Source organism: Saccopteryx leptura, chromosome 1, assembly GCF_036850995.1.
Source record: "Saccopteryx leptura isolate mSacLep1 chromosome 1, mSacLep1_pri_phased_curated, whole genome shotgun sequence".
NCBI classification, from domain to species: Eukaryota; Metazoa; Chordata; class Mammalia; order Chiroptera; family Emballonuridae; genus Saccopteryx; species Saccopteryx leptura.
Window position 1 is genome coordinate 50413251 of NC_089503.1, and position 23380 is coordinate 50436630.

A 23380-nucleotide genomic window follows, 5' to 3' on the forward strand; every position below is an offset into this window, starting at 1 on the left:
AAAGAACCAGGCTAAAGCATGGTTCAGGGAATTAAAGAGCAGTAGCACTTGTTAAATGATAGTTGTTAGGCACACATTTGAAGTCAATCTGAGTGCTAAAGGCACATTTATTCAACTAACAGAAATCTGAAACCTCATTTTATGGAAGAACTACAACTGACACTTGGCTGCTAGCCTCTAGAGAAGGTCCATTATATTGAACTAAAATATTTCTTTGTGTATTTATCTTTTGCATGTCTATATGTTTGCAAAAAGACAAAAAAAAATATTATGTTAGAAAGTAGGCCCTGGCCAGTGGCTCAGTGGATAGAGCATAGGCCTGACATATGGACATCCTGGGTTCATTTCTGGTCAGGGCACACAGGAGAGGCGAGCATATGCTTCTCCCTTCCTTCCCCCTCACTCCCTCCCACAGCCAGTAGCTCAATTGGTCTGTGGCTCCAGGCTCTGAGGATAGCTCCCTGGAGCACATCACCTCAGGTTCTAGAAATAGCTCAGTACTCAAGCACCGCTCCCAATGGGGTTGCCAGCTGGATCCCAGTGCTACCTTCCCTCCTCTCACCTAAAAAATAAAAAAAGAAAGTACAGATCCCCTAATTAGGACTTAGCATATTGCCAATGGAGTACTGGTTTTAATCGTACAACTCAGACCAACCTTTAACATGCAGAATCAAGGAAAATAACTGACAATGATTTGGAACAAAAACCTAATAGGTAATAAATATCATGTAAGAATTAGACTGCCTTTTAATCATGCTGATGCAGAACTAGTTTTTGATGTAGTCTATTGGGGCTCAACAGTAAAAGCTAACACTATACCGCTTCGATTATCCACTGTCAGATAATCCAGGTTTAGGGTTTCTTTGCCAAAAGGGAGTGGGGCGGGAGTTGGAGCTCATAGGTGTTCACGGAATTCCATTCTTTTTCTAAAGAAGGAATTTAACAAACAAGCAAAAAATAAAAGTTAACACTCAGGGGAAGCAAAATACTTGATATAAGAACAACAGATACATTAATTACCTGAAGTCCCAGGAAAGCTGAAAATAAATTCTACCTACATGAAGAACAACAGGAAAGATTATCTCTGAAGAAGCAAACATAGAAAGCAAATGCAAAAATTAGTTTGTGGAAAGCAAGTTTCAACAAAATTTATCTCTCGTTTGACCCTTGCAGAATAACTCTTCTAAGCAAAGGCAGAAAATCACTAAAACAACCTGGAGGAAAAAAATGACCAAACCGAACACTAAGAAACACCAGATACTATATCAGGGGTCTCAAACTCAACTCAGCATGTGGGCTGCAGAGCAAGATCACAGCCGTTTGGCGGGCTGCACTAGGTCTACAAAAGGCAACTGTTACACAACACTTTTCTCACTGCAGTTGAAAACAAAAAAAAATCAGTACAACAAGCACAATCGTATATGCAGTTTACTCAGTGTCACAAAACGACCAGAAACTGCAGTTCGCATCACAACTGCTGTTAACTAAGCTAATATCTAGCTAGGATGCTAGAAAAATGAAAAATACAAGTAGGCCCCTAGGCTTACTTAATTTTATCCAAAATATTTTGAACTTCGTGGATTAGTCTGCAGGCTGCACAAAATTGTTCGGCGGGCCGCATGCGGCCCGCGGGCCGCAAGTTTGAGACCCCTGTACTATATGAAGAGAAAAGAATTCTCTTAAAACACTGAGAGAAAACCCAAGAGAACCAGATGGAGGCCAAGGTAGTTTTAGATCATCATACTGTCCTTCTACGCCACTCCACTCCTACCTCATGTATCCAAACTAGAAAAGATAATTCTGGAAGGGAATAATTTTAATCTCTCAATAGTACAGTTATAAGAACACTAATCTAGCCTGAGGCAGTAGATACAGCATCAACCTGGGACTCTGAAAACTGAGGTTCAAAACTCCAATGTCACTGGATTGAGCATGGGGTCCCTGGCTTGAGCATGAGATCACAGACACGACCTCATGGTCGCTGGGTTGAGCCCAAAGGTCACTGGCTCAGCTGGAGCCCCTCCAGTCAAGGCACATATGAGAAATCAATCAAGGAATAACTGAAGTGCCGCAACTACAAGTTGATGCTTCTTATCTCTCTCACTCTTCCTGTCTGTCTGTCTCTCTCTCTCTCTCTCTCTTTCTCTCTCCTTTGCTAAAAAAAGAAAACACTGATCTAGAAGTTATCTACTCCTTATTAGCTAGGCAACCTTATTATGTTTCATCCTGAGTTAAATGGGCATGGGGATAAGAATTTGCAGGATTAAGATGAAGATCAAATGAGATAGTATATATATTATATGAAGGCACATCTTACAAATATTTAATCATCATATATTTTCTTTGCATAACTGATGACAATCTCTAAATTCTACGTTAACATGCTTCAGTCACTATTGGCATTTTTTTCAACCAAGTTTCAAAACAAAGCACTCATCTTTGCTCAATTTAAACCCACACCATGGAAACCTTGGCAGCTTTATTTGGATTGAGGGACTGGCAAAATTCCACTCCAGGTGGCCGAGCAATAGTAAACAAGGGCTCCCTGTTTCATCACATCCTCACCCGCTCTGTGAATAAGTTTTTCTCCAAATTTAGTAGCAAATTTTTGGACTTTTAAAATACTGCTATATTTTCTCCCCCGGTTAAAAAACTTTAAAATACTAAAATAAAGAACATTTTAAAATGTACAATTCAAGATGCTTAAAGACAGTTACACTCGGGAGAACAAAATGCAGTATTAGGGTATGGCACTTTAAGATATTAAACCATGTTGTCCATTCACTGGCCCAGACCACACAAATTCGAGCACTGAAAAACAAAGCAATTTCCAGGTTTCAGAGACTTTCCCAGCATTTTCTATATTTTAATAACAGACATTTATTGTCTTTTAACTTTTTAAGATTAAACACATGCACACAGCAGGTCATCAAATATTTGCTGAACATGAGACATATTTACATATAAGGCAAACTATAGAGCACAAATGAGCCCCCTGATCGATGAACAGAACAGCAACCCAAAAAAGCTCCAGGAAATAGGACAGCATCAATTGAGAAGTTCTGAGAGTTCACACATCAGTTTCTGTGCAATTTGATTAAGTCTTTTTTATTGAGATATAATTCACATACCATAAGAGTCACCCTTTTAAAGTGTATACAATACAGTAGTTTGTAGTATATTCAAAAGATTTTTTCTTAGTGGTTAGACAATCACATACTGACCGAGTTCCCTTGGACATCTCCAGTACCCCATCCCGCACCATACAGTTTCACATTATCACTGACTAGCTCCCCTGTGCTGTACTTGACATCCTCGTGACTATTCCGCAACTACCAATTTCTGCTTCTTAGTCCCTTCCCCTCTTTCACTCGGTGTCCCAACCTCCCCTCCCCTCTGGAAAACACCCCTCTTTTAAAAATTTTGAATACAAGTAATTTTTTTGTGTTTTGGGGTTTTTTTTATTATTATTATTCATTTTTATGGGGTGACATAGATCAATCAGGGTACGTAGGTTCAGAAAAAAACATCTCCAGGTTATTTTGACATTTGATTATGTTGCATACCATCACCCAAAGTCATTGTCTTCTGTCACCTTCTATCTGGTTTTCTTTGTGCCCCTCCCCTCCCCCCACTCCCTCCCTCTCCTTCCTCCCCCCCCCCCCCCCATAACCATCACACTCTTGTCCATGTCCCTGAGTCTCATTTTTATGTCCCACCTATGTATGGAATCATATAGTTCTTAGTTTTTTCTGATTTACTTATTTCACTCAGTATAATGTTATCAAGGTCCATTCATGTTGTTGTAAATGTTCCAATGTCACCATTTCTTATGGCTGAGTAGTATTCCATAGTATATATGTACCACATCTTCTTTATCCAATTATCTATTGAAGGGTTTTTTGGTTGTTTCCATGTCTTGGCCACTGTGAACAATGCTGCGATGAACATGGGGCTGCATGTGTCTTTACATACCAATGTTTTTTAGTTTGGGGGGTATATTCTCAGTAGAGGGACTGCTGGGTCATATGGTAGTTCTAGTTTCAATTTTTTAAGGAACCACCATACTTTCTTCCATAATGGTTGTACTAATTTGCATTCCCACCAGCAGTGGATGAGGGTTCCTTTTTCTCCACAGCCTCTCCAACACTCGTTATTACCCGTCTTGTTGATGATAGCTAATCTAACAGGTGTGAGGTGGTATCTCATTGTAGTTTTGATTTGCATTTCTCTAATAGCTAATGACGATGAGCATCTTTTCATATATCTGTTGGTCATTTGTATTTCTTCCTGGGAGAAGTGTCTGTTCATGTCCTCTTCCCATTTTTTATTGGATTGTTTGTTTGTTTGTTGAGTTTTATGAGTTCTTCGTATATTTTGGATATTAGGCCCTTATCTGAGCTGTTGTTTGAAAATATCATCTCCCATTTAGTTGGCTGTTTCTTTTGTTGTCAGTTCCTCTTGCTGTGCAAAAGCTTCTTAGTCTGATGTGGTCCCATTCATTTATCTTTGCCTTCACTTCTCTTGCCTTTGGAGTCAAATTCATAAAGTGCTCTTTATAACCAAGGTCCATGAGTTTAGTACCTATGTTTTCTTCTATGTAATTTATTGTTTCAGGTCTTATATTTAGGTCTTTGATCCATTTTGAATTAATTTTAGTACAGGGGGAGAGACTGTAGTCCAGTTTCATTCTTTTGCATGTGGCTTTCCAGTTTTCCCAGCACCATTTATTGAAGAGGCTTTCTTTTCTCTATTGTGTGTTTCTGGCCCCTTTATCAAAAATTATTTGACCATATATATGTGGTTTTATTTCTGGGCTTTCTATTCTGTTCCATTGGTCTGAGTGTCTATTTTCCTGCCAATACCATGCTGTTTTTTATTATCATGGCCTATAATATAGTTTGAAGTCAGGTATTGTAATGCCCAGCTTTGTTCTTTTTCCTTCAGATTGCTTTGGCTATTCAGGGTTTTTTATAGTTCCATATAAACCTGATGATTTTTTGTTCCATTTCTTTAAAAAAAGACATTGGGGGAAAAAAAAAAGACATTGGAATTTTGATGGGAATTGCATTAAATTTGTATATTGCTTTGGGTAATATAGTCATTTTGACTGTACTTATTTTTCCTATCCAAAAACAAGGAATATTTTCCCATTTCATTTATCTTTTTCGATTTCCCTTAACAACGCTTTGTAGTTTTCATTATATAGGTCCTTTACATTCTTTGTTATGTTTATTCCAAGGTATTTTATTTTTTTGTTGCAACCATGAAGGGGATTATGAGTTCGTTTTCTGGTGTTTCATTGTTGGCATATAGGAAGGCAATGGACTTTTGTATGTTAATTTTGTATCCTGCGACCTTACTGTATTGGTTTATTGTTTCTAGTAGTCTTTTTGTGTAGTCTTTGGGGTTTTCGATATATAGGATCATATCATCTGCAAAACGTGAAACCTTGACTTCTTCTTTCCCAATATGGATGCCTTTTATTTCTTTTTCTTGTCTGATTGCTCTGGCTAGAACTTCTAGCACTACACTGAATAAGAGTGGAGAGAGTGGACAACCTTGTCTTGTTCCTGATTTTAGCGGAAAAGTCCTCAGTTTTATGCCATTTAATATGAAGTTAGCTGATGGTTTATCAAAAGTGGACTTTATTATGTTGAGATATTTTCCTTCTATATCCATTTTGTTGAGCTGGAAAACACCAATTCTTTCTCTGTATCTATGAATATGTTTCATTTGTGTATGTTTGCTTATTTTGTTCTTTTAAGGCCATATGTAAGTGAAATCATGTGGTATTTCTCTGACTGGCTTATATCACTGAGCACAATACCCTAGGTCCATCCAAGCTGTCACAAATGGTAAAATTTCACTTTTTTTATGGCCAAGTAACATTCCATTGTATATATGTACCAAAGCTTTGTTATCCACTCATCTATTGATGGGCACTTGGACTGCTTCCCTAGCTTAGCCATTGAAAATAACACTGTGGCCCTGGCCGGCTGTCTCAGTGGTAGAGCGTCAGCCTACCTGTGGAAATCCCAGGTTCAATTCCTGGTCAGGGCACACAGGAGAAGCACCCATCTGCTTTTCCACCCCTCCCCCTCTCCTTCCTCTCTGTCTCTCTCTTCCCCTCCCACAGCCAAGGCTCCATTGGAGCAAAGTTGGCCCAGGAACTGAGGATAGCTCCATGGCCTCCACCTCAGGTTCTAGAATGGCTCCAGCTGCAATGCCCCAGATGGGCAGAGCATCACCCCTGGTGGGCATGCCAGGTGGATCCCGGTCGGGCACACGCAAGAGTCTATCTGACTGCCTCCCTGCTTCTAACTTTGGAAAAATACAAAAAAAAAAAAGAAAAGAAGAAAATAACGCTGCAATGAACACATGGAGCATACATTCTTTCAGGTTAGTGTTTCAGGTTTCTTCAGATAAATCCCCAGAAGTGGAGTCATTGGATTGTAAGGCAGGTCTATTATTTCTTAGTTCAAGCGAGAGAGGAAGGGAGAGGCAGAGAGAGAGAGAGAGAGAGAGAAAGAGAGAGAGAGAAAGGAACATAGATCTGTTCCTGTATGTGCCCTGACCGGGGATTGAACCAGCAACCTCTGAGCTTCATGACGATGCTCTATCCAGCCTGGGCAAAAAAGGTCCATTTTTAATCTTTTGAGGAAACACCATACTGCTTCTTATGGTGGCAGCACCAATCTGCATTCCCACCAATAGTGCCCTAGGGTTCCCCTTTCTCCACATCCTTGCCAACACTTGTCATTTGTGGATTTATTGAGGATAGTCATTCTGAGAGGTGTGAGGTGTATTCACAAGGTTTTGTAACCATCATCACTAAATAACTCCAGGATATTTCATCACCACTAATAAAGAAACCCCATACTCCTTAGTAGTCACTCATCATTCCCACCTTCTCTCAGCCTCTGGCAACCACAAATCTCCTTTGTATACCTATCATTTGCTTATTTGGGACAGTTAACATAAATGGAATCATACAATATGTGGCTTTTCAGTTTGAATAAATCTTCTATTTCATTATAGTATGGTTTCTCTCTCTTTTTTTCTAATTAAAGGTAATGTTATCATCTCTTCAAGGGAAATACTTAAAATGTGTATGACATATATATGATACATATAAAACATACACACATACAAATTAAGAGCAGGAAATTGCATGTGCGACTGATTTGGAATAACATATAGTTACAAAGAACACTACCTAAATGAACACAGTGCAATTTTGGCAATCTTTGCTACAAAATTTCTGAAAAATATAAAGTGATATTTTAAAAGAAACCTGACCAACACTTGGCATTTTCCAAACTACTAACTTAAATTATTACTATAAATTTTAATTACTGTACTTTACTATTATACAAAGATATTAAATAATTTTAAAAATTTATACATATGAAAAGCAATAAAAAGCCAAAGAAGCCACAGGAAAAAATATGTACGTAATTGTGGTAATTAGGTGATGGGAAACAGGTGTATTTTTTAAATGCCTTTTTTTTTAGCAAGAGAGAGGGACAGACAGACAGACAGACAGAAAGGGAGAGATGAGAAGCATCAACTGATAGTTGCGGCACCTTAGTTATTCACTGATTGTTTTCTCATGTGTGCCTTGACTGGGGGCTCCAGCTGAGCCAGTAACCTTAGGCTTCAAGCCAGCAACCTTTCTAGGCTCAAGCCAGTGACCATGGGGTTGTGTGTATGGTCCCACGCTCAAGCCAGTGACCCAGTGCTCAAGCCAGTGACCCAGTGCTCAAGCTGGCGACCCATGCTCAAGCTGGTGAGCTCGCACTCAAGCCAATGACTTTGGGGTTTTGAACCTGGGTCCTCAGTGTCCCAGGCCAACACTCTAGCCATGTACCACTGCCTGGTCAGGCAATAAATTTTATTTTTTAATTTAAAAGTATTATCACTATCACTTAATTTTTTTTTCTATTGATTTGAGGACAGAATGGGGGGGAGGAAAAAAGAGAGAGAGAGAGAGAAGCATCAACACATTGTTCTACTTAGTTGTTCCATTTAGTTGTACATTTCTTGGTTGCTTCTCATATGTGCCCTGACCAGAGATCAAACCCACGACCTCCGTGCACCAGGACGATGCTCTGTCCACTGAGCCACCTGGCCAGGGTCAATCACTGTCACTTTTTAAAAGACATTTTTGAAATTATTGTCTTTAGGATAAATTAAAATTTCATGCTTGGTAATCAATGAACAACTAAGGTGTCACACTACGAGTTGATGCTTTTCTTCTCTCTCCCTTTCTATTTCTGTCTCTGCCTCCCTCTCTCTCTCTGAGTTAAAAAATAAATTTCATGCTTGATATTGGCCAAAGAAGGAATTCCCAACCCTTTTTGTAAATACATGATTACTTTCATAACTAAACAAAATGTGTGTGATATGGAAAATGACACTAATATCTTTTTTAGTTAAAAAATAAGTTAGCCTGCCTGACTATTGTTGGTGCAGTGGATAGAATGCTGACCTGGGACCTTAGTTCAAAACCCTGAGGTCACTGGCTTGAGTGCAGGCTCACCAGCTTGAGCACAGATCACTGACATGATCCCAAGGTTGCTAGCTTGAGCCCAAGTCACTGTCTTGAAACCCCAGGTTGCTGGCTTGAGCAAGGGGTCACTGGCTCAACTTGAGTCCCCCAGGCATGTATGAGAAGCAATCAATGAACAACTAGAGTGGCACAACAAGAAGTAGATGCTTCTCATCTCTCCCCATTTTGCCTCCCTCCCTCTCTAAAATAAAATAAATAAATTGGCCTGACCTGTGCTGGCACAGTGGATAAACGCACCTACCTAGAAATGCTATCATGGTTTGAAACCCTGGGCTTTCCTGGCCACGGCACATACGAGAAGCAACTACTACAAGTTGATGCTTCCCGTTTCTTCCCTTGCTTTTCTCTCTACATATATATCTATCCTCTCTTTAAAATTGATAAATAAAATCTTTAAAAATAAAATAAGTTGGACTATGTGTACAGAATGATCCTATTCCTGTAGAAACAAAACATGTATTGTGTGGGTGTGTGTTTGCAGGTGTATCAAAAAGGTCTGCAAAGATATTTACCAACCAGCTCAGTGGTTACTCTTAGAGAGTGAGATTAGAAAGGGTAAAGAAACATTCACGTTTTATTTCATGCATTTCTATATTAATTGCCTATTGATAACAAGCACCTGTTACCTTTCATAATTTTTTAATTACCAATTTTTAAAATTACTTAAATGTACCATCAGTTTGTTATTTTCTTCTAAAAAAATTTCCCTCTAGGCCCTGGCCAGTTGGCTCAGCGGTAGAGCATCAGCCAGGCGTGTGGATGTCCCAGGTTCGATTCCCGGCCAGGGTACACAGGAGAAGAACCCATCTGCTTCTCCACCCCTCCCCCTCTCCTTTCTCTCTCTTGCCCTCTTGCAGCCAAGGCTCCATTGGAGCAAAGTTGACCTGGGTGCTGAGGATGGCTCCATGGCCTCTGCCTCAGGCACTAGAATGGCTCCATTTGCAACAGAGCAACGGCAGATAGGCAGAGCATCGCTCACTAGTGGGCTTGCCAGGTGGATCCCAGTCGGGTGCATGTAGGAGTCTGTCTCTGCCTCCCCACTTCTCACTTCAGAAAAATAAATAAAATAAAAATTTTCTCTCTAAAAAGTACATTAAATTCAACATTTTCATGTGTCAGTTTTTAATTATCCAAACCAAGGAAGGAACTGAACATGACAGCAGATGTCAATAGGTTATATTTGGCTCCCACACAGATAATAGGTTTTTACAGCATCTTTACTTATGCCACAGAGGAAGCATCCAAACAGTACTCTGAAGGTCTAGGATGAAAACTCTGCTGTGTAATGGCTATTCAGTAAAGACAACCTCACCTTTGGTGTTCTCATTTTACCCCTCCTACCCACGCTCTAGCAATCGTTTCCATACATGTGGAATAGGAATTTTAAAAGAAAAAAAGCGTCCTAAGAGAAAACAGGCATAGAATGATACAAAATTCAGTTCTTATCTCCAAAAATGAGCCAAGTTGGAAAATATCAAATCAAGTTGTAGAAGACAGCAGAGAAGAGGGAGAAATAAGCAGCATCACAGGTCTCTCAGTCTTGCTTCCTTTCTGCCTTATCTCTTGATGCTCCACACCTGAACTTCTTAGTGGCCTCACCAACCGGGGGCTCTGGGGCCCACCCGAAACATGCAAATCAAACAACACTGTAAGCAAGGAGAGGTTAGGCAGAATCATACCTTTTCCAAAATGAACTTGTTTAAATATGGCATGTAGCCCTGGTTGGAGACGGGCCCCTCATCATCATCCCTGAAGTGCTCCTCAAGGGCAACAGGGTCATGCGGGACCTTCAGCACCGTGCACAGGTTATGGGAAAGGACCTAGGAGAGAAACAAAGTCTTTTAAAGGCCTCCACCAACCAGCATATGTCACCTTCACTGTCTGAACACAACTGGATGCTCTCTGACCGGGGGAAAGAAAGATGGAGAAGAAACTAGCAAATACCGAAACACGGGGTGAGTACTGCTCAGCTGCCAGCTCCCCACTTGTTACCCAGGAGTGTCTCTCATTCCCTCCCCAGGCTTGGTTCACTTCAAACAGGTCTCTCTTCCAGGCCTATATGGAGCCAGGCTCTATGCAAGATCTATGACCATAATACTTGTAGTCTTTGATTAATTGTCTCACATTAGAAAGAAGAAAGGGAGAAAGAGCAAGAGAATGTGTTCAGAACTAAACTTCTCCCCAAGCAGTGCAGCGTCAGTGAATGAGAGCTGGAAGAGGAAGACCTCCTGCTGACAGGCAGCTGCGGCCAGGGGTTCCAGGGGTTCCGGACGAGGCGGCTGACCCGGGGCCACGCACATACCGCTCTGGGCTTCACTGTTCCCATTTGTTCAATAGAAAGGGCCAAGTTAATATACAAATATAACAGATATTAACTGGTAATCTCTAAGTGTCTAAACATCTCTAAAAATCTAGGATGGTACGCTGTTTTCAGCATTCGTATATAAAAATGTAAATGTAAAGAGAGAAAGATCTCAAGGGCCCAGGTTAAAAAAAACGGGAAAAAATCAATAGCAAAAACATCTCAGTTGCTAAAATGGTTGAAATATTTCGTAAAAAATTTGCATTCCACATATAAAGGCTATCTATAAAGGGTTACTTGCCTTGGTGATAAGCTAAGTATACACTTTAATATTCAGGTAGTTGAATCCGCAGTTTGGGCTCTCAGTCCTAATCTCATTTCACATTAAATGAAAACTTTAAAATAAAACTGGAATTCCTTCCATTTCATTTGTGTTTTCTTCACAAGTCAAAGAACATAGCAAAGGTTGCACTTCCTTTAACAGAGATTCTTGTTACGTTGTTAAATCCCATGTTAAAATATCTCCTATTTTTCCCAGCCCTACCTATTTAATCACTTAAAGAGCCACATTCATCTCAATGAAGACTTTCAATTCTATTAAGCAAGTCACTTTTTCTGCATAAACATATCATATATCAGTTAAGATCTTTTAAGATTGAAAAAGAAGCCTGACCAGGCGGTGGCGCAGTGGATAGAGTGTTGGACTGGGATGCGGAGGGCCCAGGTTCAAGACCCCGAGGTCGCCAGCTTGAGTGCAGGCTCATCTGGCTTGAGCAAAAAAAGCTCACCAGCTTGGACCCAAGGTCACTGGCTCAAGCAAGGGGTTACTCGGTCTGCTGAAGGCCCGCGGTCAAGGCACATATGAGAAAGCAATCAATGTACAACTAAGGTGTCGCAATGAAAAACTAATGATTGATGCTTCTCATCTCTCTCCATTCCTGTCTGTTTATCCCTCTCTCTGATTCTCTCTCTGTCTCTATAAAAAAAAAGAAAAAAAAAAGAAAAGAAAAAAAGATTGAAAAAGAAATGAATCTAAAAAAAGAACATTTGCATATCTTCTTTCTACATTTGTTTCTCAAAGCTTCGTTTCTGTGCAGATCCTTTTCTACATGCTCTGCTGGTTTTAAGGAAGTAAGTGAAGGAAAGGAAGTAAATTCACAAATGGTTATAAATGAAGTCATGAAGACTTTTATCAGCCCCTACAAAGCAGGCTGTGTTTCTCAAGCAAACCCTCTATTGGTAGTAGAGCACAGGAAAGGAGCATGGTGGAGCTTTTATTGAAGAATCTTACACCACAGGCAGCAAAATGTGAAACAGATATTTCCTTTCTCGATTAAGTAGAGTAGTCCTGGCCAGAGAGCAGGACTGGTTGAAGCATCGTCCCTACACAGGAAAGTTGTGGTTTCAATACCCAGTCAGGACACATACAGGAACAGATCCATGTTTTTGTCTGTCTGCCCGTCTGTCTTCTGTCTGTCTGTCTCTCCCCTTTCCTTTCTAAAATAAATAAATAAATAAAGATTTAAAAACCTATAGAGTATAATTATCTACTCCCAGAGAGGTTTTTGTGAGATGAATTTTAAGAATTGTAAAGTGCTTAAAAATTGCAACACACCAAAGAGATAAAAGTTTGAGATAAATAAAAAGCATTTCTTAGATGAGGTTCAAAGGTCATTCAAATTTTTAAATCATTTGGGACTTTACCCAAGTAAAAATTCCCAACTGCTGGTTAAATTATGGTCCACCTATAAACATTAAAAACAATGAGGAAGGTCACTGTGTAGTGGTATGAAAAGATTTCCAAGATAAATTAGGTGGAAAAAGCAACACACCTAAGACTACATTTGTGTGTCATCTTTTACATAAAAAAAAAGGAAGAAAAAATAATAAACTCTAGGGATATAAAAGAAACTCAGTACGAAAAGACTAGTTTGATTTTAGACCAGGGATAGAAGATGACATTTCACCATACCTCCCTCTTTTATTGTCTTGAGGAAAAAAAATAACCTATTCAAAAACATACAACCTATTTTAAAAAGTCTCTTCTACATTAACCTACTCCCTAGAGATCAGGTATAAAGAGAAGGCATGTTCTACAGCAATGTAACATGATTAACAGACGAAGGAGATGTAAGCGCCACACGAGTTCAGAAAGGAGAAATTGTGTGCGCTCCAGTGACTTCATAGAGGAAGTAAAAAGTAACCTGGGTCTTAAAATAAGGAGAGCTTAGATTAGGAAAAGGGCTTTGGGAAAATTAGAAGGCTTTCCAATTAGGGGAATATTATGAAAAAGTGGTTAGTTAATGCAAAATCCTCAGGATACAAAAAGGAGATACCAATCTCTCCCATGCCCACCCCTTTTTTCTTTTGGTTTCACAGACCCTCCAACTTAAAGTCCTGGCAGGGGCCAGGACTCCATATTGTCATCCTTGTCATCTGATTACTGCTGAGTGCTAATTCTAAGAGATTAAATTTATTTTTCTTGACTAAGGTTACTTATCAGAACTGAAAGTAGAGTCAAGTTTTATAATCCCTGGTCCAACATTCTAGTAATAAGAAACATTATATTTTTAGTAGGTAGGTAGTTCAATGGATTGATCCCACTAAAAAAGACTTAGATTTGAACTTTAGACTTCATCCTTGGACAATTACCGTATTTTTCGCTCCATAAGACACACCTGACCATAAGACACACCAAGCGTTTTAAGGAGGAAATAAGAAAAAAATAATTCTGAACCAAATAGTGTGTTAAAATATTTAATAAAATACCGTATTTTTCGGTCCATAAGATGCACGGGCATTTTCCCCTCCATTTTTTTTTTTTGGGGGGGGGAGTGCATCTTATGGAGCGAAAAATATGGTAAACAGTACTTTTGTTAAATACAGGGATAGCTGAATTCAGTGAACATTTTCTTAACCACCTTTTATTCAGTTAAGCAAATTGTGAGGGAGGCAGTACATTATAGTAACAAGGCCCCTATATGAGAAGACCTGAGTGTCAGCCCTGCTCGTGTGGTCTGTTCCTGTTCAGTGGCATGTCATTTTCTCTTTTTAGATATTTTAATATTTGCTACTTAGTCTCAGTATATGAAGGAAATGTTTAACTCATTCTTTTCTTCAACTAGTTCCCAACCCCTTCATTCGGATTCCTCTGACAGGGTAACAGAATGAGAAAAGGCTAACTTGTTTACCAATCCCCCAGCCCCTTCTCATCTGGTTGTTTCCAACCATTCCCCAACCCCCTTACCTAGTTAATGATATCCCCATCTCTCCCTTCCACCTTGGCACAGCCATTTAAACTAGCTAATCAAGAAAAAATAAGATGTACAGTCAACACTCCGGCCAATGGAGCAAGACCCAGCATCCTCGCGCCTGAGTTAGAGATAAAAACAGAATTTGCCCTCTGCCCACGCACTTGTTGGCTGGCATTCAATAGCAGCAGCACGCCCTTCTGCAGAAGTTATTAAAGTTGCCTTGACGAGGTATTTTGTCTCCACAAGCCCTGCTTAATTCCACCTCCGACAATATACTCACTGCAAAATGAGGAGTAAGGCTTGCCTCTAAAATTTTAAAAGCCTAATCCTTAACTGTCAACCCAAACTTATTTAATGAATTCAACAAAAGAACTATAATTTATATCAGAAATTCATCTTTTTTCATTGTTAGTAATGCCTAGAATAGGGAAGTCTTCAAACAAAATAAACTGAATAACAGGTAGTAACTGAAAAGGTTTTGTCACTAAAATGTTAAATATTGTGTGCTATACTTAAAACTTTTAAAAGATGTGTTTTCTTTTTTAATTGGATATATCGAGGTAACACTGGTTAATGAAAGTATTATATATAGGTGTCAGATGTACAATTCTATAACACATCTGTACAGTGACTGTGTGTTCACCACCCCAAGTCAAGTTTTTTACCATCACCATTTATACCCCCGTCACCTGCTTCTACTCACCTCACCACCATCTCCCTCTTGTATTTAAACTTTTTTATCAGCAATTTTTTTCAAGCCTGGACATTATCTCAAATTTTTCTTAAATAAAAAATAATGTATAAAGAAACCAAAATCTCCAAAGTTAGAATATAAACTAGTCACAAGAAGTAAATGCTCCATAAGCCTAAAAAGCAGTTGATGATGCTTAGAGTGGACTCACATCATCCATTACTTGGTCTTGGTCTCACCCCGGGAAAGTAGGTACTGCTGCTATTCTACAGATAAAAAGACTGACGTCAGAGATTAGGAGATGTGTCCCAAATCGGAGTTCTATGTGTTGCGAAACTGGTACTAGAACTAGACTAAACTAGACTAAACCTCCATGCTGGGTCACCTTCCTTTGCTTTCTGGAGAGAAAGCCCTGCCTATACAAAAGTGACTCTGGGGCCACATGCTTCTTGTTGCTACAGTGCAGTGATGGACTGGTGTGTCCCCAAGCCCCACCCCGTCAGTTCTCCAGCACTTAACAAGACGGCTGGCGCTATTTAGTAAAGCCAAGTTAAATCCAGTGGGGAAGAACTACATATGCCTAGAACTCTGGGACCATTCTCTCTCTGGGAGGCCCCATCTCCCAACATCCACCTTTGGGGGAAACCGCTGAGAAAGCCGGAAAGCCATCAAGAGAAAAAGAGGACTACACACTCTTGATTTGTGAAAAGACTATCCCGAATCACTCCAGCTGTCTGCAAGTTTTCTGAAAAAGCTGAGTATATCCCATTGCAAATACCTACTCCTCCAAAGGCCACTTGTAGCACCCACATGATTGCTAAGCACCTTTGCTCTCATTCCCCTGATCTGAAAAATAAACTATTGTTACTACAATAAAAGATTTAAAACCATTTCAGAAACTCATCTCTCTAGCTCCATCACAGCTGTCTACTATGGCTGCAGGGCTTCTGCTGACAAGAGATGACTAATTAACTATGTGAGTCCTGCTTGTGTGGTCTGTTCCTGTTTGGTGGTTTGCCGTTTACGCTTTTTTAAGCATTTGGTTCCAACTATCATGAAAATGAAATCAAGGATGATGAACGACTAACCAGTGCTTTAACACACAGGAGTGCACAATGTTTACCCTCTTCCCTCCCAAAGATGTAAAGATTAGAAAGGTTCTCTGAAACGTGCCCCCTAGTCACACGGTTTCCCTTTACAGGATGTGCGTAATGGGCAAAATTCAACACTGAAAGAAGGGGGGGGTGGGGGGGTGGAGATCTCTGTTCCAACAAGCTTATCTGAACGGACACAATTATAGAATTATAATTCATAATGGGCAATCTTTTTTTAAAACATGAAAATTCTTTTTTGATTTATAAAATTTCAAGCTAATGGCAAATTACCAGAAAACTCTTCCTAACAATGAACCAGAATGACCAGTTTCCTATGAGTGCTATGCCCTGCCTCAGGAGCATTGTCTTAATAGAAGTCCAGCCCCTCAGACCAGGGAGTCATTTTCCCTTTCCTGACAATATCCTTCATCCTGCTTGTCACTCCTCTTGCTTTCTCTTAAATACAGGGTGGAGCAAAAGTAGGTTTACAGTTGTGAGTACGCGAAACACAGAGTTTATTCTTGCATTATTATTAACTATTGTATTATTTTCCATACAAACAACTGTAAATCTATTGTACTTTTGCCCTACCCTGGAATCTTTATTAGATTCAGCCTCGAAAATCTCCAAGTCATCATTCAAGCAAAAAAAAAAAACCTATTTGCGGTGAGAATGCAATCTATCACCATCCTAGACACTTTTACTAAATTAATCTTGAATTGCTGCTTATATCATATTATCTTTTTGTCTAAAATTTATCAAAAGTCTACAGAAGGAAAAACTAAGTGAGGCCAGTTAGTAAGAAGCTAGGAAAATTCCTTGGCAAGTGGAATGGGGAAACTGAGACCGATAGCTAAACAAGGCTGAGCAATTTACAGCCACATAATAAAGTGCAAGGTCTTACCTTCCCATAACCAAAGACATTTTAGAGCAAATGGTTTACACATTCCAGATCATGCCTAGGAAAAACCTCTGTCCTGGTCCCAGTCCCTCTCCAATGACATTCTTTGAAGGTGAAACTGACCAGAAAATGACCCAGATCTCTCTATAAGCTCATTTTGATGTATCAGTAAATCAAAGGACACACTTGGAGAGCTGATGAATACTCTGATCGAGACCTCCTCTAAAATTCCCCACCTTTAGAAACAGTTTAAATCCCTTAAGACAAAGAATCCAATATGCCCTCTTCCTTTAGCGCACTCACAACTGTTCCCTCTCTTCTACCCGCCCCCCCCTTCTTTTTTCAGGCATGTATCTCTGTTTTCTTTCTCTCAAGCTCTAAAGGTTCCCAGGAGACGAGCAACCAGGGGAGCAGTGGGCAGCAGCAATTTGTCCCAGGCTAACCCCCTGGACCTGTCTCCAAAGGCCCTCCTTTGCCTCTGTAACTTGTTTCCTGCGTCCACGCAGCCCACTTGGTTCACTTCTGTCTCTGTCACTTTCTTTCTAAAGAGACAAGACAGCCTCGCCAAGGCTCAACTCTTCCTCAAGTCCCCCAAAGAGCCAAGGCAGCTCCACCCAGGCCCACTCCTGTTGCTATGATCTTGCCTCTCCTAGCTTAATCCCCGTCACTGTCCCCAGCATTAACAAACATACTCTCAAAATCACCTGGACTCCTGTCATAAAATCTTTCCTGCATGAAGTCAAGAACCCACTCATTCCAGACCATGCCGGGACAGACCACCTAGGCCTGGTCCCTTTTCAGTGACCCAAGTGAGAATCTGAGCTCCATATTTAACTCACTCAACAAGCTAGCCCTCCTTTACCTTTCTAGCCTTATTTTTTTCCTACCTCAGCACCAACTGTACAAATTCAGCCAAACAAGTTTACTAACTTACCCCAAACAAACCCTGTACCACCCCTTCCCCTTCAGTTCCTCCCTTCAAACCACCCCTACCTAACATAAGTGCCATCCCTTTCTAAAGCCTCCACCACCCAAACACTGTGTTTCGCACATATTCTTATTTTATACTACCACTCATTATTTTTCTTTCCCGTAAGATTGTAAATTTCTGAAAGAAAGGCCCACATCCTACCCATCTTTGCATTCCCACAGCATTGAACATGCTACCTGGAATGCAGGCTTTCAATAAATGCCGAACAAATTATTTCCCAAAATTCTCAGTAAACAGTAAAACTGTAATACCTTAATAAGGACAACAATCTTAGGAAATAGTCTACTGCTATTCCTTATTTCATAGATAAAAAGACTGAGGCCTGAGACTTAGCCTAAATCACACAGTGATTAGTGCCAAAATAGGGATGAGAACCCAGGTCTCCTAAACTGCCTGTCCCACAATGACTTCCTGTGCTAGAAACATTCCCTTCTGCCTAGTCATATCCTTCAAGACTGGGTCATTCTTCATCAACTCTAGGAATCCTTCACTGCCCCCACCCCCACCCCATCCCCGGACTACTGAATTTCTATTCAGCATTTAAATGAATTATTTCATATGCTATTTCATTAAATGAATTATTTCAGTATCTCAAATATCTATAACTGTAGCCCAGTGAGGGCGGAAACACTGCCTAATATTTTTCTTCCATTCCCTTCACAGTGACTAGCATAGGGCTAAGGAAGAATTCGGTAGGATCATAACACTTAAGGACAGATTAAGGAAGGAAATCTAACTTAAAAGCATCTATTGTGATGTTGTCCACAGAATATATGCCACTAAACTACAGCAGATGCCATTGGATTGATTACATTCTGAATGAACCACCTTTAATAAGTTATTTTGGATAATTCATTAACTTAGCCCTCTTCAAAAATCAAACAGAAAATATTGGCAAATTTGACCACATAAAAAATTTTTAATTCCTCTTTATTTTTATATTTTTTAAATTTCCCTTTAAATGAGACACCATAAACAATAAAGTCTAATGGCTCCAATATTCAAACTACCCTTGGAAATTATTAAGTAAAAGATGATCATCTAATGAAAAAAAAATGGACAATGGTCATAAATAGAAAATTCACAAAAGAAACTAATGACTAATAAACATAAGAAAAGATATTTAACCTCACTAGTAATCAAAATAATGCAAACTAAAAGAGCTATTACTCTTTGCCTGGTGTTTGAGCACACAGAGTGGAGTCAAGATTCCTAACACCCAAACAAACACTAGAGAAGGTATAGAGCCGGTTTCCTCCAACACTGCTGACATTTTAGGCCAGATAATTCTTTGCTTGAGAAGCAGGAGGAGGTGTCCTATGCATTGTAGGATGTTTAGCAGCATCCCTGGCTGAAAACATCTCAAATATCTGTAAGAAAGTGGTTAAATAAAGCATGATGCATCAACACAGTGAACTAATTTATAGCCATTATAAAGAATGGTGTCTGGCCCTGGTGGGTTGGCTCTGTGGTAGAGCATCAGCCAGGCGTGAGGATGTCCTGGTTTTGATTCCCGGTCAGGGCACACAGGAGAAGCACCCATCTGCTTCTCCACCCCTCCCCCTTCTCTCTCTCTCTCTCTCTCTCTCTCTCTCTTCCACTCCCACAGCCATGACTGGATTGGCTCAAGCAAGTTGACCTCCAGAGCTGAGGGTGGCTCCATGGCCTCTGCCTCAAGCACTAAAAAAAAAAAAAAAGGCTCCATTTGCAATGGAGCGATGGCCGCAGGTGGGCAGAGCATCACCCCCTAGTGGGAATGTAAATTGGTGCAGCCACTATGGAAAACAGTATGGAGGTTCCTCAAAAAATAAAAAACAGAGCTACAATATGACCCAGCAACTTCTCTCCTAGGTATCCACTCAAAAATTTGAAAACGCTTATTTGTAAAGATATGTATCCCTATATTTACTGCAGCATTATTCACAGTAGCCAAGACATGGGAATAACCTAAGTGTCCTTTGACCAATGACTGGATAAAGTAGATGTCATACATATATACAAAGGAATACTACTCAGCCATAAAAATAATAAAATATTGCCTGACCAGGCGGTGGTTCGAGACCTCGAGGTCCCCAGCTTGAGCGTGGGCTCATCTGGTTTGAGCAAAAAGTTCACCAGCTTGGACCCAAGGTCGCTGGCTCCAGCAAGGGGTCACTCGGTCTGCTGAAGGCCCGCAGTCAAGGCACATATGAGAGACCAATCAATGAACAACTAAGGTGTCGCAATGCGCAATGAGAAACTGATAATAGACTGCTTCTCATCTCTCCATTCCTGTCTGTCTGTCCCTCTCTATCCCTTTCTCTGACTCTCTCTCTGTCTCTGAAAAAATAAATAAATAAAATAAAATAAAATAAATAATATTGCCATTTGCAAAACATGACTGGCTCTTGAGAGTATCATTCAAGATGAAATATGTCAGATTGAAAAAGACAAGAACCATTTAGGCCCTGGCCGGTTGGCTCAGCGGTAGAGCGTCAGCCTAGCGTGCGGAGGACCCGGGTTCGATTCCCGGCCAGGGCACACAGGAGAAGCGCCTATTTGCTTCTCCACCCCTCCGCCGCACTTTCCTCTCTGTCTCTCTCTTCCCCTCCCGCAGCCAAGGCTCCATTGGAGCAAAGATGGCCCGGGCGCTGGGGATGGCTCTGTGGCCTCTGCCCCAGGCGCTAGAGTGGCTCTGGTCGCAACATGGCGACGCCCAGGATGGGCAGAGCATCGCCCCCTGGTGGGCAGAGCATCGCCCCTGGTGGGCGTGCCGGGTGGATCCCGGTCGGGAGCATGCGGGAGTCTGTCTGACTGTCTCTCCCTGTTTCCAGCTTCAGAAAAATGAAAAAAAAAAAAAAAAAAAGAAAAAGACAAGAACCATATGGGGTGTAAAATAACAAGTAACAAATAAACAAAACAAATTCATAGCCACAGACAACATAATGGTGATTACCAAAGGGGAGGAGGGGAGGAGGAAGAAGGTAAAAGGAATCAAATATATGATGACGGAAGAAGACCGGACTTTGTGCAGTGAGCACACAATGTATGCGGTACACAGATGTTGTATTATATAGTAGGACACCTGAAACTTCTGTTATTAACCAGTTACCCCAATAAATTTAATCAAAAATTTTATTAAAAATGTTTAAGATGGTAAAAGGTACCAAGGCATCTGAAATATGATCCTATTTAGATAAAAGGATATATATGCATGTATATATGCATGTGTGTGCCTGTAGGGGAAATGGAAATAGAGGAAGAGAGAAAGGGGGGAAGAGAGAAAGAGAGATGTTGGAAAGATATTCACTGAAAAGTTAATTGCATCTGCCTTTGATGGTAGAACTTTGGGGCTTTTACCTTTGCCTCTATATTTTATTTTTACTGATTGATTGTATAGAGACAGAAAAGGAGGAGAGAGAGATAGAAGCATTCATTTGTTGTTCACTCAGTGGTGCACTCACTGGTTGCTTACCCACAACCTTGAGGTGTTGGGGGTTGATGCTCTAACCAACTGAGCTAACATGCCAGGGCCCCTTTACCTCTGTATTTTAACATGTTGTTTGAACAGTCTAGGTATTATCTTTATAATCAGAAAAAATGGAAAAGCTTTTATATTTATGAAAAATTTTGAATATGTCTAGGGGTTCCAGCTAGAAAGCACAAATAAAATTATAATATAAAGAGATTATTGAGCCCTGGCCGGTTGGCTTAGTGGCAGAGCATTGGCCCAGCATGTGGATGTCCCAGATTCCCAGTAAGGGCACACAGGAGAAATGCTCATCTTTTTCTCCACCCCTCCCCCTCTCACTTCTCTTTCTCTCTCTCTCTTTCTCTCTCTCTCTCTCTCTCTCTCTCCTCCCCCCCCCCCCTTCCCCTGCTGCAGCCATGGCTTGATTGGAGCAAGTTGGCTCCAGGCACTGAGGATGGCTCCATGGCCTTACCTCAGGTGCTGAGAAGAGCTCGGTTGCTGAGCAATGGAGCAACACCCCAGATGGGCAGAGCATCAGCCCCTAGTAGGGCTGGTTGGGGTGCATGCAGAAGTCTGTCTCTGCCTCACCTCTTCTCACTGAATTAAAAAAAACTTTTTAATAAAAATATTTTTAAAAGATCATTGTAGGACTATACAGTTGATGAAATTAACTCACTTGAGTCATCCACAAAGAACTATATGCTTTACTATGCCTCTTGAAAAAAACCACCCTATAGGCAACAAAATCTCCCATCTGAGACAGCGTCCTTAGATTCCAGCCTCCCAAATATCTTTCTTGGGGAGGTAAACCACCTTACTGGTGGTGGTGCACAGGATAGAGTGTCAACCTGGGACACCGAGGTTGAGCACTGGTTCATCGACATGATCCCATGGTTGCTGGCTTGAGCCCAAAGGTCCCTGGCCTGAGCCCAAGGTCTCTGGCTTGAGCAAGGGGTCACTGGCTCGACTAGAACCCTTCCTCCTCAAGGCACATATGAGAAGCAATCAATGAACAACTAAAGTACCACAACTATGAGTTGATGCTTCTCATCTCTCCCTTCTTGTCTGTCTCTCTCCAATCAATCAATCAATCAATCAATAATTTGTAGAAGCTTCTGTGTCTCTCTCCTGCTTAAAGAGAGGGTCTGTATTTTACTCATCTGTGCAATACCAAAGCCTGATGAGAGAGTACCTGATATTTAACAAACATTTGCTAAGCAATTCCCATTTAAGAATCTTCTTTTTCTTTTCCATCATCTTTATCTAGATCTGGGTCTTTTCACTATATTACCTGTATATTCTTTCCAGAAAGAATTTTTGTTTAATTGGAATCTCTAATTTAGATTATTTTTAGATTAAAAAACAGTATCTTGGCCCCAGCAGTAGAGCATCGGCCCGGTATATGGAAGTGTCGGGTTGGATTCCCAGTCGGGACACACGGGAGAAGCGACCATCTACTTCTCTCTCTCCCCCCCCCCCCAGTCCCCTCTCTTCTCCTCCCACAGCCATGGCTCAAACGGTTTGAACAAGTTGGCCCCGGATGCTGAGGATGGCTCCATGGCCTCACCTCAGGCACTAAAATATCTCGGTTGCCAAGCAGCAAAGCAGCAGCTTCAGATGGGCAGAGCATTGCCCAGTAGGGGGCTTGCCAGGTGGATATTCATCGGGGTACATGAATATCCCCCGATGCTATCTCTGCCTCACCACCTCTCACTTAATTTTTTTAAAAAAATAATTAAACAGGCCTGACCTGTAGTAGCGCAGTGGATAAAGCGTCGACCTGGAACGCTGAGGTCGCCGGTTCGAAACCCTGGGCTTGCCTAGTCAAGGCACATATGGGAGTTGAAGCTTCCTGCTCCTCCCCTCCCTCTCTCCCCCCTTCTCTAAAATAAATAAATAAAATCTTTAAAAAAAAAATGTTTAAAAAAATAATAATTAAACAAATAAAAATCTCCAATTAAAGAATTAACAAGTAACCTGACCTGTTGTGGCACAGTGGATAAAGCATCAACCTGGACACTGAGGTTGCGGTTCAAAACCCTGGGCTTGCCTGGCCAAGGCACATATGGAAGTTGATGCTTCCTGCTCCTCTCCCCTTTTCTCTCTCTCCCCTCTCTTAAA

At 40.8% G+C, this 23380-nt stretch overlaps 1 protein-coding gene across 1 annotated transcript in view; it reads right to left on the reverse strand.

Annotated features, from left to right (window-relative positions):
- The window catches only part of SWAP70 (switching B cell complex subunit SWAP70), a 97808-nt gene that overhangs the window by 56116 nt on the left and 18312 nt on the right, over positions 1–23380 (reverse strand). Inside the window, exon 2 of the mRNA XM_066365934.1 lies at positions 10255–10395. Coding sequence (XP_066222031.1) covers positions 10255–10395 — 141 coding nt within the window. The remainder of the gene's footprint in view (positions 1–10254; positions 10396–23380) is intronic.